Source organism: Bos indicus x Bos taurus, chromosome 24 (genome assembly GCF_003369695.1).
Source record: "Bos indicus x Bos taurus breed Angus x Brahman F1 hybrid chromosome 24, Bos_hybrid_MaternalHap_v2.0, whole genome shotgun sequence".
Classification (NCBI taxonomy): Eukaryota; Metazoa; Chordata; class Mammalia; order Artiodactyla; family Bovidae; genus Bos; species Bos indicus x Bos taurus.
Genome location: NC_040099.1, coordinates 8340382 through 8354062, shown reverse-complemented (window position 1 = coordinate 8354062; position 13681 = coordinate 8340382). Strand labels below are relative to the sequence as shown.

Here is a 13681-nt window from a genome sequence, read left to right as displayed (position 1 = left end):
TGACAATATACAGCCTTGACGTACTCCTTTTTGTATTTGGAACCAGTCTGCTGTTTCATGTCCAGTTCTAACTGTTACTTCCGGACCTGCATACAGATTTCTCAAGAGGCAGGTCAGGTGGTCTGGTATTCCCATCTCTTTCAGAATTTTCCACAGTTTATTGTGATCCACACAGTCAAAGGCTTTGGCATAGTCAATAAAGCAGAAATAGATGTTTTTCTGGAATTCTCTTGCTTTTTCCATGATCCAGCAGATGTTAGCAATTTGATCTCTGGTTCCTCTGCTTTTTTTAAAACCAGCTTGAACATCAGGAAGTTCACGGTTCACATATTGCTGAGGCCTGGCTTGGAGAATTTTGAGCATTACTTTACTAGCGTGTGAGATGAGTGCAATTGTGTGGTAGTTTGAGCATTGTTTGGCATTGCCTTTCTTTGGGATTGGAATTAAAACTGACCTTTTCCAGTCCTGTGGCCACTGCTGAGTTTTCCAAATTTGCTGGCATATTGAGTGCAGCACTTTCACAGCATCATCTTTCAGGATTTGAAAGAGCTCAACTGGAATTCCATCAACTCCACTAGCTTTGTTCGTAGTGATGCTTTCTAAGGCCCACTTGACTTCACATTCCAGGATGTCTGGCTCTAGGTCAGTGATCACACCATCGTGATTATCTGGGCCATGAAGATCTTTTTTATACAGTTCTTCTGTGTATTCTTGCCATCTCTTCTGAATATCTTCTGCTTCTGTTAGGTCCATACCATTTCTGTCCTTTATCAAGCCCATCTTTGCATGAAATGTCCCCTTGGTATCTCTAATTTTCTTGAAGAGATCTCTATTCATTCCCATTCTGTAGTTTTCCTCTATTTCTTTGCATTGATCGCAGAAGAAGGCTTTCTTATCTCCTCTTGCTATTCTTTGGAACTCTGGATTCAGATGCTTATATCTTTCCTTTTCTCCTTTGCTTTTCACCTCTCTTCTTTTCATAGCTATTTGTAAGGCCTCCCCAGACAGGCATTTTGCTTTCTTGCATTTCTTTTCCATGGGGATGGTCTTGATCCCTGTGTCCTGTACAATGTCACGAACCTCAGTCCATAGTTCATCAGGCACTCTATGTATCAGATCTAGGCCCTTAAATCTATTTCTCACTTCCACTGTATAATCATAAGGGATTTGATTTAGGTCATACCTGAATGGTCTAATGGTTTTCCCTACTTTCTTCAATTTAAGTCTGAATTTGGCAGTAAGGAGTTCATGATCTGAGCCACAGTCAGATTACATGGTATGTGGTACATAATAGGTGTTACAGAAACATTCACTGAATTAAAGAAAAATATATAATATTTAACTTCAGAAAGAAGGAGGTTTCAAAGTCAACATCTGGAGGTTTAATAATTAAAATTTTCAAAGACTCTTTAAGAATTGGAACTGGAAGAAATCATAAGGATTACTTATCCAACCACCATGCTGATTTAATAACCCCTTTGATAACATCACCTATACTTGAATCATTCCAGAATCAGGGACTATTTCACAAGGAATTATATTCTATTTTCAGACAATTCTTATTATTTTAAATTTATATAGTTTATTAAATTTTATATAATTATTTAAATTTATATAATTTAAGCCTTCTATTGAAATGTTTTACTTATAATATTATGGCAAGTGGTCTCTCACTTGTACAAAAGAATTCTGACAACAATGATACACACTTTTTTTCCTTTTATATTTCTTCTGAAATTAAACTAAAGCCATAATAAAAAATGAAAATTATTCTTACATCTTACTGTGTTACAAAGTGACATTCCATTTTGGATGCTTTAACATTATTGGCATTCTTTGAGCTATATGTTAGATCTGTTTATCACTGTGCATAGTTAATGATTCATATTTGCATGCACTATAAGAAATTTTGAATGTGAGTCAAAATATAGACTTAAAAAAACAAATTTATGGAAGGAGAGTCTTTTAGCTAACATTAACAAAGATACATGAAAAATTTTAACTACAATGTTCACATCTGCCCATTATTGTCAAAAAAGAAATGAAAATCTTCGTGTGTATGTATGCATTACAGTAAACAGTTACTGTTTTGAATGAGAAGACTCATGTAACATAGAAAATCTACTTAACGCAGTTTAGCTCAGTGTGTGTGCATGGTTTAGAAACAGATCTATACTCTGTCTCACAGAATTGTAAAACGGTCAAATGATAAAACACATTTGAAAGCATTTTTAGTTTTCAAGAGAAATGTTCTAATACTGCCCACTGTAATCATAAATAATTTTAAAGAGCTGTTATATATATTTTTAAAATAAGTAAAATGAAAGACTAATCATAGACACAGTTCTTTGCTTCTATATGCATGAAGCAATTTGCAAAACTGAATTATTTTGTTACCATGGTCTCTGTTTCTGAATCATTTTTATCACCACTATTCTTTGGGATGTATTTGTTGGGTTTGCTGACAGAGTGACCCACTTTCTTCCAGCTCTTCTTTGAGACTATATTAGACCCTTCTAAAATTGTATTAACTTTTATGGGTCACTATATGAGTTATTGCTTCAGCACAGTAAGTTACATTTTCCAAATTGCTGCCAATGGATCTTCATTAATCCAGGGAAATGGAAGTGTTTGGTGGTATAATTACATATTGTATCCTTTTAAGATTCTGGGTGAGTAAAAATAGAAACCATATATGATACAATGGTGTTTTAGCTATGATACTAAAATCTAATAGCGCCCATCATTTACACATTCATATGTAAAATGCTGACATGAGAATATATAAGCAGTCCTTTTCAAAATGCTGTGGTAAGATTACACATTGATTGTGCTTTCTCTAAACATAGCAGTAAGAAATAAGATCTGTTTTTATAAAGTCATTAAGAAACCTAAGCATGTTTAGTGGTACAGATAAAACTCTCCATTAGCCAGAAACAACAGAGAAACATAAAACAGGAGTGTAGCTGCAGGCAAGAGTGTGCCTGTCTCTGGATCCAAATGTGGGCTGTGATGAATATGACTCAGTGTGGCAAGAACCAAATTCCCCCCTTATAGAGCAAAGGGAAGAAGGGAGAAAAGACATTCACGACACTTGAAGAATCTCCCGAATTTCTCATCATTATCAAAAGCCTGTACAAAACTGATCAAGAAAAAAGGAGGAAAGCTATTTAGGAAAACCTATTCTTATAGGTGAGTTTTATCAACTTTAAGAAACAGATAAAAAAACATTTTAGAGAAATTCAAAAGCACATTTCCTAACATATGTTATAAGACAGGAAATTATTAACACTTAAACTTGACAAAAATAGTATAAAAGAAGAGAATTACAGGTTTATGTATGATTATGGGTGAAAAACTTCTAAGTGATAATTTTGGCACATGGAACCTACAAGTGTTATAAAATATGCGTCATGACCATATGGTGTTTATCCTCAGAATTCAAGAAAGGTTCTCTATCAAAAATGTATTAATATATTCTACCAATTAAACTCAGAAAATGGAATGATTATTATAAAAAATAATAAAACAATTTTAAAATGTTAACCCATGTTCATGGTTAAAACTAAGAATATCTGAGAAGTTCCATTTTCTACTTAGAATTTCTACTTTAAAGAAATCAAATATTATTATTTACAGGCAATCATTTAAACTCAGGAGTTCAGAAACAAACCAAAATAGCAAAAATAACCAGTAAATCTGCTATTCAAAGTTGTACCACAGTAGATGAATAAGCAAGAAGAAAGAGGCAATTGTGCTATTATGTACAGACAAAACATATATCCAAGACAAGGTACAGACCCATTATATAAAAAGTTAAATTTTCTTGATAAAAGTTCAATTAACTAAAGATAATAAGAAAAAATTCCAATAACAATTCAAAATCTATGAACAAAATACTTAAAATATGGCTCTGAACAAGCCAAAACAATGGATAATATGTTATAATAAGAATGTCATTTCTCTCCAGACTAATCTTTAAGTTCTTGCATTTCCAATCAGAATATCAACAGAAATCCACATGGAATTTATCAAATTGTATTGATATTCACATAGAAGGGAGTAAAGAAAGTAGTTTCAAAAATAGGCATGCTATTTCTGAAAGCAAAAAAAAAAAAAGGAAGTGGCTTCAATCATTATCAGATATTGATAATCATTTAGAACTACGATAATTAAGGTAATGGATGTTGGCTTCATAGATCATAAACCGTGTTCTGACCTTGTGGAAAACTGCACAGCAAGTAGAATGTGTTCAACTTGTTCATAGATAAATACCCCTGAACGGTATTTCCTATTAAATTCAAATATAAGAATGTCCACAACATTTTCCAGTGAACATTTCTTTTAGCTATTTTAGAAATCACAAATTTAAAAACAAGGTCAGGTGGTGAGATTGTGTCTTCTTACAATTTATATTACTTTAAAAATGAACTAATACAGTGAACATAACTAAACACCAAGTCTTTTTTTTTCCTCTGTGACTGTAATGTTTTTGCTGTTTTGATGAACAGTTATCCATACATATATGCCATAGATAAATAAATGGGTCAGTGGATGGACAAACAGGTAGAAAGAAAAAGAAAGAAAGGTAATTCCATTATTTCAAGAATATTCTTTGTCTTGCTCATTTCTTTATACCAAACAGTTAGAACAATGTCTGGAACATTCCACATGTGTAAGAAACATTTTCTTTAATATAAAAATACTAATTTACCATTAAAGAAATCTTATATACTTAACTGCATTCCCTTTATTTAAAAACACTATCATGGAAGCTGGATTAGATAATTTTGTGCTGAAATCTCATTAAAAAGGTCATATTGTGTATTTCACATTTGCAAAAGGTAATTTTTTGGTGGCAAAACTGAGTAAGACATTTTAGAGAGTAGAAATAAGGAAATGTTACCTCAGTGTTGGTTTACCAATTATTCTAGACTTGTAAGTTAACATATATTTGAAACCTACACTATTCAGATTGAAAATTTAATAGTATATAAGACCTATAGAAATAGAAGCACAATTTCTGTTCTTTTATTTCTGAGTTCAGAATCCAAATGCTGATGTGAGTAAAGCCTTATATTAAAGTTTTGAAGGTAAAGTGAATATTGTGATAGGAAAGCTTTGACATTTTAAAAGATGGAATTCCAAGACAGCAAACAAAGATTCTAATCTTTTCTTGGCCACGTGTGTTTGCACAAAAATGTTTGCATTATTTACAAGAACATGAGCCGGTAATCATCTCACTTACTTATTTGCATTTAATATTGATTGATATTGTTTCTTAATAGATTTTCTTCATCATTCTCTTATTCTGATTTAGAGATGACAAACTTGAATGTGAATGAATGAATCTGCTCTTTTCTATATAATCTGTATATTTCTAAATCTTTTCTTGTTTCCATGAATGAGAAGTTGTAAAATATGAAATCATCCTGTGACTGTTTATTTCTTCATGGTACAGTGAGAAAAGGAAATTAAAGCTAAATCCCATCAACCTCATGAATGAATAACTACATTGTACATTAATCTTATATTGTATTTCATAGTATAGCTAAGAAACTCACATTTACACTTCAGTGGAGCTATGTTTTTAACAGCATTCTTAAAGCAGCTACCTGGAACAATTTTAAATGTTCTGTTTTCAGACATACAGAAATATACACACACATGTAGTCATTCTATTCTTTTAATATATTTGTTTTTTCTTTCTGATTTACCTCATTCTGTATGACCTGAATGTAAGGTCACACATTATAAAACTCTTAAAGGAAAACACAGGGAGAACACTCTTTGATATGAATCACAGCAAAATCCTTTTTGACCCACCCCCTAGAATAATGAAAATAAAAACAAAAATAAACAAATGGGACCTAATTAAACTTAAAAGCTTTTGCACAGTCAAGGAAACTATAAACAAGATGAAAAGACAACCCTCAGAATGGGAGAAAATATTTGCAAACTTAGGTTCAGTTGCTCAGTCACGTGACTCTTTGTGACCCCGTGGATTGCAGCACGCCAGGCTTCCATGTCCATCACCAACTCATGGAGCTTGCTCAAACTCATGTCCATCGACTCGGTGATGCCATCCAACCATTTCATCCTCTGTCATCCCCTTCTCCTCCTATCCTTCAATATTTCCCAACATAAGGGTCTTTTCCAAGGAGTCAGTTCTTCACATCACGTGGCCAGAGTATTGGAGTTTCAGCTTCAACATCAGTCCCTCCTAAGAATATTCAGGATTGATTTCCTTTAGGGTAGACTGGTTGGATCTCCTTGTATACCAAGGGACTCTAGAGGTCTTCTCCAACACCACAGTTCAAAAGCATCAATTCTTCGGCACTCAGCCTTCTTCACAGTCCAACTCTCACATCCATACATGACCACAGGAAAAACCATAGCCTTGACTAGACGAACCTTTGTTGACAAAGTAATGTCTCTGCTTTTGAATATGCTATCTAGGTTGGTCATAACTTTCCTTTCAAGGAGTAAGCATCTTTTAGATGTTTTTCTGGAACTTTCTTGCTTTTTTGATGATATGTTGGCAATTTGATCTCTGGTTCCTCTGCCTTTTCTAAATCCAGCTTGAACATCTGGAAGTTCATGGTTCATGTACTGTTGAAGCCTGGCTTGGAGAATTTTGAGTGTTACTTTGCTAGCGTGTGAGAAAAGTGCAATTGTGTGGTACTTTGAACATTCTTTGGCATTGCCTTTGTTTGGGATTGGAATGAAAACTGATCTTTTCCAGTCCTGTGGCCACTGTAGAGTTTTCCAAATTTGCTGGTATATTGAGTGTAGCACTTTAACAGAATCATCCTTTAAGATTTGAAATAGCTCAACTGGAATTCCATCATCTCCACTAGCTTTGTTCGTTGGAAAAGGAAATGGCAACCCACTCTAGTACTCTTGCCTGGAGAATCCCAGGGATGGGGGAGCCTGGTGGGCTGCCATCTATGGGGATTAATTTTCAAAATATACAAGCAGCCCATGGAACACAGTATCAAAAAAGCAGCCCAATCAAGAATTGGGTGAAAGACCTAAATAGACATATCTCCAAAGATATACAGATGACCAGCAAACACATGAAAAGATGCTCAAAATCACTAATTATTAGAGAAATGTAAATCAAAACTACAATGAGGTATTACCTCACAACAGTCAGAATGTGCATAATCAAGAAATTTATAAATAAGTTCTAGAAAGGGTGTGGAGAAAAGGGAACCCTCTTGCACTGTTGGTGGGAATGTACATTGATACAGCCACTATGAAGAACAGCATGGAGACCCCTTAAAAAACTAAAACTACCATATGATCCAGCAATCCCACTAATGGGCATGTACCCTGAGAAAAGCATAACTCACAAAGACACGTGTACCCCAATGTTCATTGCAGTACTGTTTACAATAGCTAGGATATTCTTTTAACATATAAAAGCATAACTTGGTGAAAATTATTGAAGGATTGGAGGCAGGTAAAAGATATGGATTTAAACAGAAGATCTTTATATACATGTTTAGTATGTAACTTATTTCTATAGATGGATTAATATAATTTATCATTCATATTTTTGGCTACTATGGTATTCCCATTTACTTATGTCCTCCAAATACTAAATACTGCTCTATATATTATCCTAATTTTTATAATATCTTAGTTCACTGATATATTTTTGCGTAGAAATGTGCTTCAGAATGTGAAAGCACAGCATTTGATCTAAGGGAATATCTCCCCATTTTTGTACCCATAGTGACTTCTAAAGACAAGAGAAATGGCCTTGAATTCAAGGGTAAGTGTCTAACTCTTCACAGTAACCACATTAAGCTAACTAAAAGTTATGCAGGATATGGGACAATTAGATTCTATGTTGTTCTTCAATTCTAATATAAACCATTGGCACCTAAGTATCCTTTAAGGCATCTAGAATGTATATTGTTAAATTGCAATCTATTATATAATGTTTATGAACATCTTTTTGGTACATTTTTGTCTTTTTAAAATTAAGCTGAAACTCTGTACATTCTAATTTCATTTTTCTGATAAATTCCATATGTTGCAGTTTGAAAATGCCCTTTACGTGTAGACTTCCACTTCCTTATTTAAATGTTTTACATAAGGTATTTTCTTCCTTCCATAGCTACATGCTAAATAACTTTAATTATAATTTAAAAAATGTTTCTATTGAAATTGTCCTGATTAGGAGAAAATGCAGATCATGTCAATGAGCTATACTATTTCTGTTGAATTTTACATTTTAAGTGATTTCCATTGTTGGTGTGTTTTTCATGATTTAAGATTTAACTTTGACATTGATACTGCACAAGTTTGTATTTGAGTTTTATATCATCAGTTGGCACCTCAGAGTTGATGCCTAGGAAACTGAGTAGTAGAGTCACACAGCTCTTAAAGATTTACAATATTATCTTATTATTATTGCCACGTCTGTCAAGAACTATAGAACTCTGGCTGTAAAACTTGCTTACACATTCAAATGTAAAGACAAAAATATTGATTCAATCACAGATAATTTTCTAGTAGCACAGTTGATGTTCTGTGTTTACTTCTGGTTATTAAATTTTGATGATTAATCATTTCTATGACATATGCAATTGACAACCTCAAATAGCAAAAATTAATGATGACACATCATTTCAACTTTTAAGAACATGTCTTCTGCTTTTAGAAATTCCCATTTTGAAAAGAGATTAAATAAAAAGGAAGTAGTTTAAGTTATTTGGATTGGTTTGCATGTGTGTAAGCAGGAAGTTGACAGAATTTGCATTTTTTAACTGTAAGCAGAAAAATCTCAGAGACCCATACAAATCTGAATTTCCCTTTTGGTTGAAAATAATACCAAGCTGATAAATGCCAACTGATTTCTGATAGAACTCCCACAAAATTGTATTTTATTGTATTTTTTACTTTTTTATCTCTTTATGGAAAATAAGGTCAGTCAAATTTGCTATAATATTCATGCCTCATTTATCTATTTGCAATAGAATTGCTAGTGCAGAAATAAAGAAAAAGATATGATTCTGGGAGGGAGAAAAGGAAAGAAGATTAGAAAAGTTGCTTTTAATTCCTCTAAGATAGTTAAGAATTAAATCAACTTACACTACCAAATCCTCTGCTTATACCTCATTTCATTATGTTAGCTTTATTTACTAAATTTATTAAATCTATTACCTTTAGGTATATAAAGATAAATATCTCATCCATTTAAGCCATATAATCAAATATTAATTCTGGCCACAGAATTTAAATTTTAAGGTTTTGCCATAGAATCTAAAATTTACTGTGTATTTTTATTAAATTAAAAATATTAAATTAAAAATCTCAAATGTTGACAGCATTAATAAAATTTTCAGATGTAATTTCATGGACCCATGAGTTCCCACAAATATTTTCATTGAGGGGCCAATTGTATGTGGTGGATTTTATTAACACCGAAATCAGATTGATTATATTCTTTGCAGCCAAAGATGGAGAAGCTCTATACAGTCAGCAAAAACAAGACCAGGACCTGACTGTGGCTCAGACCATGAACTCCTTATTGCCAAATTCAGACTTAAATTGAAGAAAGTAGGGAAAACCACTAGATCATTCAGGTATGACCTAAATCAAATCCCTTATGATTATACAGTGGAAGTGAGAAATAAATTTAAGGGCCTAGATCTGATACATAGAGTGCCTGATGAACTATGGAATGAGGTTTGTGACACTGTACAGGAGACAGGGATCAAGACCATCCCCATGGAAAAGAAATGCAAAAAAGCAAAATGGCTGTCGGAGGAGGCCTTACAAATAGCTGTGAAAAGAAGAAAAGCGAAAAGCAAAGGAGAAAAGGAAAGATATAAACATCTGAATGCAGAGTTCCAAAGAATAGCAAGGAGAGATAAGAAAGCCTTCTTCAGGGATCAATGCAAAGAAATAGAGGAAAACAACAGAATGGGAAAGACTAGGGATCTCTTCAAGAAAATCAGAGATACCAAAGGAACATTTCATGCAAAGATGGGCTTGATAAAGGACAGAAATGGTATGGACCTAACAGAAGCAGAAGATATTAAGAAGAGGTGGCAAGAATACATAGAAGAACTGTACAAAAAAGATCTTCATGACCCAGATAATCACGATGGTGTGATCACTGACCTAGAGCCAGACATCCTGGAATGTGAAGTCAAGTGGGCCTTAGAAAGCATCACTATGAACAAAGCTAGTGGAGGTTATGGAATTCCAGTTGAGCTATTTCAAATCCTAAAAGATGATGCTGTGAAAGTGCTGCACTCAATATGCCAGCAAATTTGGAAAACTCAGCAGTGGCCACAGGACTGGAAAAGGTCAGTTTTCATTCCAATCCCAAAGAAAGGCGATGCCAAAGAATGCTCAAACTACCGCACAATTGCACTCATCTCACACGCTAGTAAAGTAATGCTCAAAATTCTCCAAGCCAGGCTTCAGCAATATGTGAACTGTGAACTTCCTGATGTTCAAGCTGGTTTTAGAAAAGGCAGAGGAACCAGAGATCAAATTGCCAACATCCACTGGATCATCAAAAAAGCAAGAGAGTTCCAGAAAAACATCTATTTCTGCTTTACTGACCATGCCAAAGCCTTTGACTGTGTGGATCACAACAAACTGTCGAAAATTCTTCAAGAGATGGGAATACCAGACCACCTGACCTGCCTCTTGAGAAATTTGTATGCAGATCAGGAAGCAAGAGTTAGAACTGGACATGGAACAACAGACTGGTTCCAAATAGGAAAAGGAGTTCGTCAAGGCTGTATATTGTCACCCTGTTTATTTAACTTATATGCAGAGTACATCATGAGAAATGCTGGGCTGGAAGAAACACAAGCTGGAATCAAGATTGCCGGGAGAAATATCAATAACCTCAGATATGCAGATGACACCACCCTTATGGCAGAAAGTGAAGAGGAACTAAAAAGCCTCTTGATCAAGGTGAAAGTGGAGAGTGAAAAAGCTGGCTTAAACCTCAACATTCAGAAAACGAAGATCATGGCATCCAGTCCCATCACTTCATGGGAAATAGATGGGGAAACAGTGGAAACAGTGTCAGACTTTATTTTTGGGGGCTCCAAAATCACTACAGATGGTGACTGCAGCCATGAAATTAAATGACGCTTACTCCTTGGAAGGAAAATTATGACTAACCTAGATAGCATATTGAAAAGCAGAGACATTACTTTGCCAACAAAGGTGCGTCTAGTCAAGGCTATGGTTTTTCCTGTGGTCATGTATGGATGTGAGAGTTGGACTGTGAAGAAGGCGGAGCGCCAAAAAACTGATGCTTTTGAACTGTGTGGTGTTGGAGAAGACTCTTGAGAGTTCCTTGAACTGCAAGGAGATCCAACCAGTCCATTATGAAGGAGCTCAGTCCTGGGATTTCTTTGGAGGGAATGATGCTAAAGCTGAAACTCCAGTACTTTGGCCACCTCATGCGAAGAGTTGACTCATTGGAAAAGACTGTGATGCTGGGAGGGATTGGGGGCAAGAGGAGAAGGGGACGCCAGAGAATGAGATGGCTGGATGGCATCACTGACTTGATGGACGTGAGTCTGGGTGAACTCCGGGAGTTGGTGATGGACAGGGAGGCCTGGCGTGCTGCGATTCATGGGGTTACAAAGAGTCGGACATGACTAAGAGACTGATCTGATCTGATCTAATATTTACAGATCTAATAAACATCGGTTAGGATACTAAGAAACTTTATAATACTAGTATATTAAAACTTGTAATGGCCAACTGATATTTTTTATTTAATTCCTGAAATTCTTTCATAACTAGTCATATATTAGAGAAACTTATTTGAACAGGGGATTAAATGCAAAATGAGATACTTGCTTGTTATAAAAATATATATTATACTGTTAGCAATATCAACAAATAGAATTATTGAGAAAGTTTCAAACTTTGCTAGATTTTTGTTGAATCATATGAGGTATTTGAGAGCCTGAAACTATTATTTAATTAGCTACAGAATAACTGTGTCAGGGAAATATAAGTGGGAATGAAATGATCCACCCTGTGAAAGTCCAGCCTTGCCTTCATGTCTTTTCTTCATATATACGTATATATCCATGAGTTACCACTTCTGAAGTATGTTGGTTTAGACCAGTGTCCTCACTTGACCTTTATCAGAGATGAGAGTCTTCACCATCCTTAGCCCACTCCCCACAGTCTCCACCTGGAGCCATCAGCATTCTCTGCAGGTTCGCCCTTCTCCAGAGGCAACCTGCACCCACCCATCTCGCTTTTGATTTCTCAGAGTGTATGGATTATTCATTTTCAATGCCCCTATTATTTATTTTTATTGAAGTAGAGTTGCCTTATACTATTACTATTAGTTTCAGGGGTATAGCAGTGACTTTTTAAAATAGATTATAAGGTTATTATGAAATACTGGCTATATTCCTTGTGCTACATATTATATCAGATCAGATCAGATCAGATCAGTCGCTCAGTCATGTCCGACTCTTTGCGATCCCATGAATCGCAGCACGCCAGGCCTCCCTGTCCATCACCAACTCCCAGAGTTCACTCAGACTCATGTCCATCGAGTCAGTGATGCCATCCAGCCATCTCATCCTCTGTCGTCTCCTTCTCCTCCTGCCCCCAATCCCTCCCAGCATCAGAGTCTTTTCCAATGAGTCAACTCTTCGCATGAGGTGGCCAAAGTACTGGAGTTTCAGCTTCAGCATCAGTCCTTCCAAAGAAATCCCATCATTCCTTCCAAAGAAGGGCTGATCTCCTTCAGAATGGACTGGTTGGATCTCCTTGCAGTCCAAGGGACTCTCAAGAGTCTTCTCCAACACCACAGTTCAAAAGCATCAGTTCTTCAGCGCTCAGCCTTCTTCACAGTCCAACTCTCACATCCATACATGACCACAGGAAAAACCATAGCCTTGACTAGATGAAACTTTGTTGGCAAAATAATGTCTCTGCTTTTGAATATGCTGTCTAGGTTGGTCACAACTTTCCTTCTGTATCTTAATTTATACCTAGTAGTTTGTACCTCTTAATCCCCTTCACCTATCTTGTCAACGCTTTACACTCACTCTCATCCCTGGTAACCACTAGTTTGTTCTCTGTGAGTCTGTTTCTGTTATGTTTATTTGTATATTGTTTTAGATTCCACATATAAGTGAAAATACACTGCATTTGTCTTTCTCTGTTTGACTTCCTCCACTAAGCATAGTACCCTCCAGATTCATCCATGTGGTCATAAATGGCAAGGTGTCATTCTCTTTTATGGTTGAGTAATACACGTGTGTGTGTGTTTGTGTGTGTGTGTGTGTGTGTTTCACGTCTTTACCATTCATCTGTTGACAGACACTTAGGTTGCTTCCATATCTTGACCATGGCAAATAACGCCGCTATGAATGTCAAGGCATATATATCTTTTTGAATTACTGTTTTCATTTTCTCTGGATAGATATCCAGGAGTGGAATTGCTGGATTATCAAGCAAATGCAAATCAAAACCGCAATGATATAGCAACTCATTTCTATCAGAATGCCTATTTTCAAAAAGACAAGAAATAATAAACATTGGCGATGATGTGGAGAAAAGGAAACTTAGTACTGTTGCTGGGAATGTAATTGGTGAAGCCACCATGGAAAACAGTATGCAGGTTCCTCAAAAAATTAAAAACAGGACTATTTTTTGC

At 35.3% G+C, this 13681-nt stretch overlaps 1 protein-coding gene across 1 annotated transcript in view; it reads left to right on the top strand.

Annotated features, from left to right (window-relative positions):
- CCDC102B (coiled-coil domain containing 102B) overlaps positions 1 to 9194 on the top strand; it is a 277418-nt gene extending 268224 nt beyond the window's left edge. Inside the window, exon 9 of the mRNA XM_027525911.1 lies at positions 7745 to 9194. Coding sequence (XP_027381712.1) covers positions 7745 to 7754 — 10 coding nt within the window. The 3' untranslated portion in view covers positions 7755 to 9194. The remainder of the gene's footprint in view (positions 1 to 7744) is intronic.
- The last annotated feature ends 4487 nt before the right edge of the window (positions 9195 to 13681 follow it).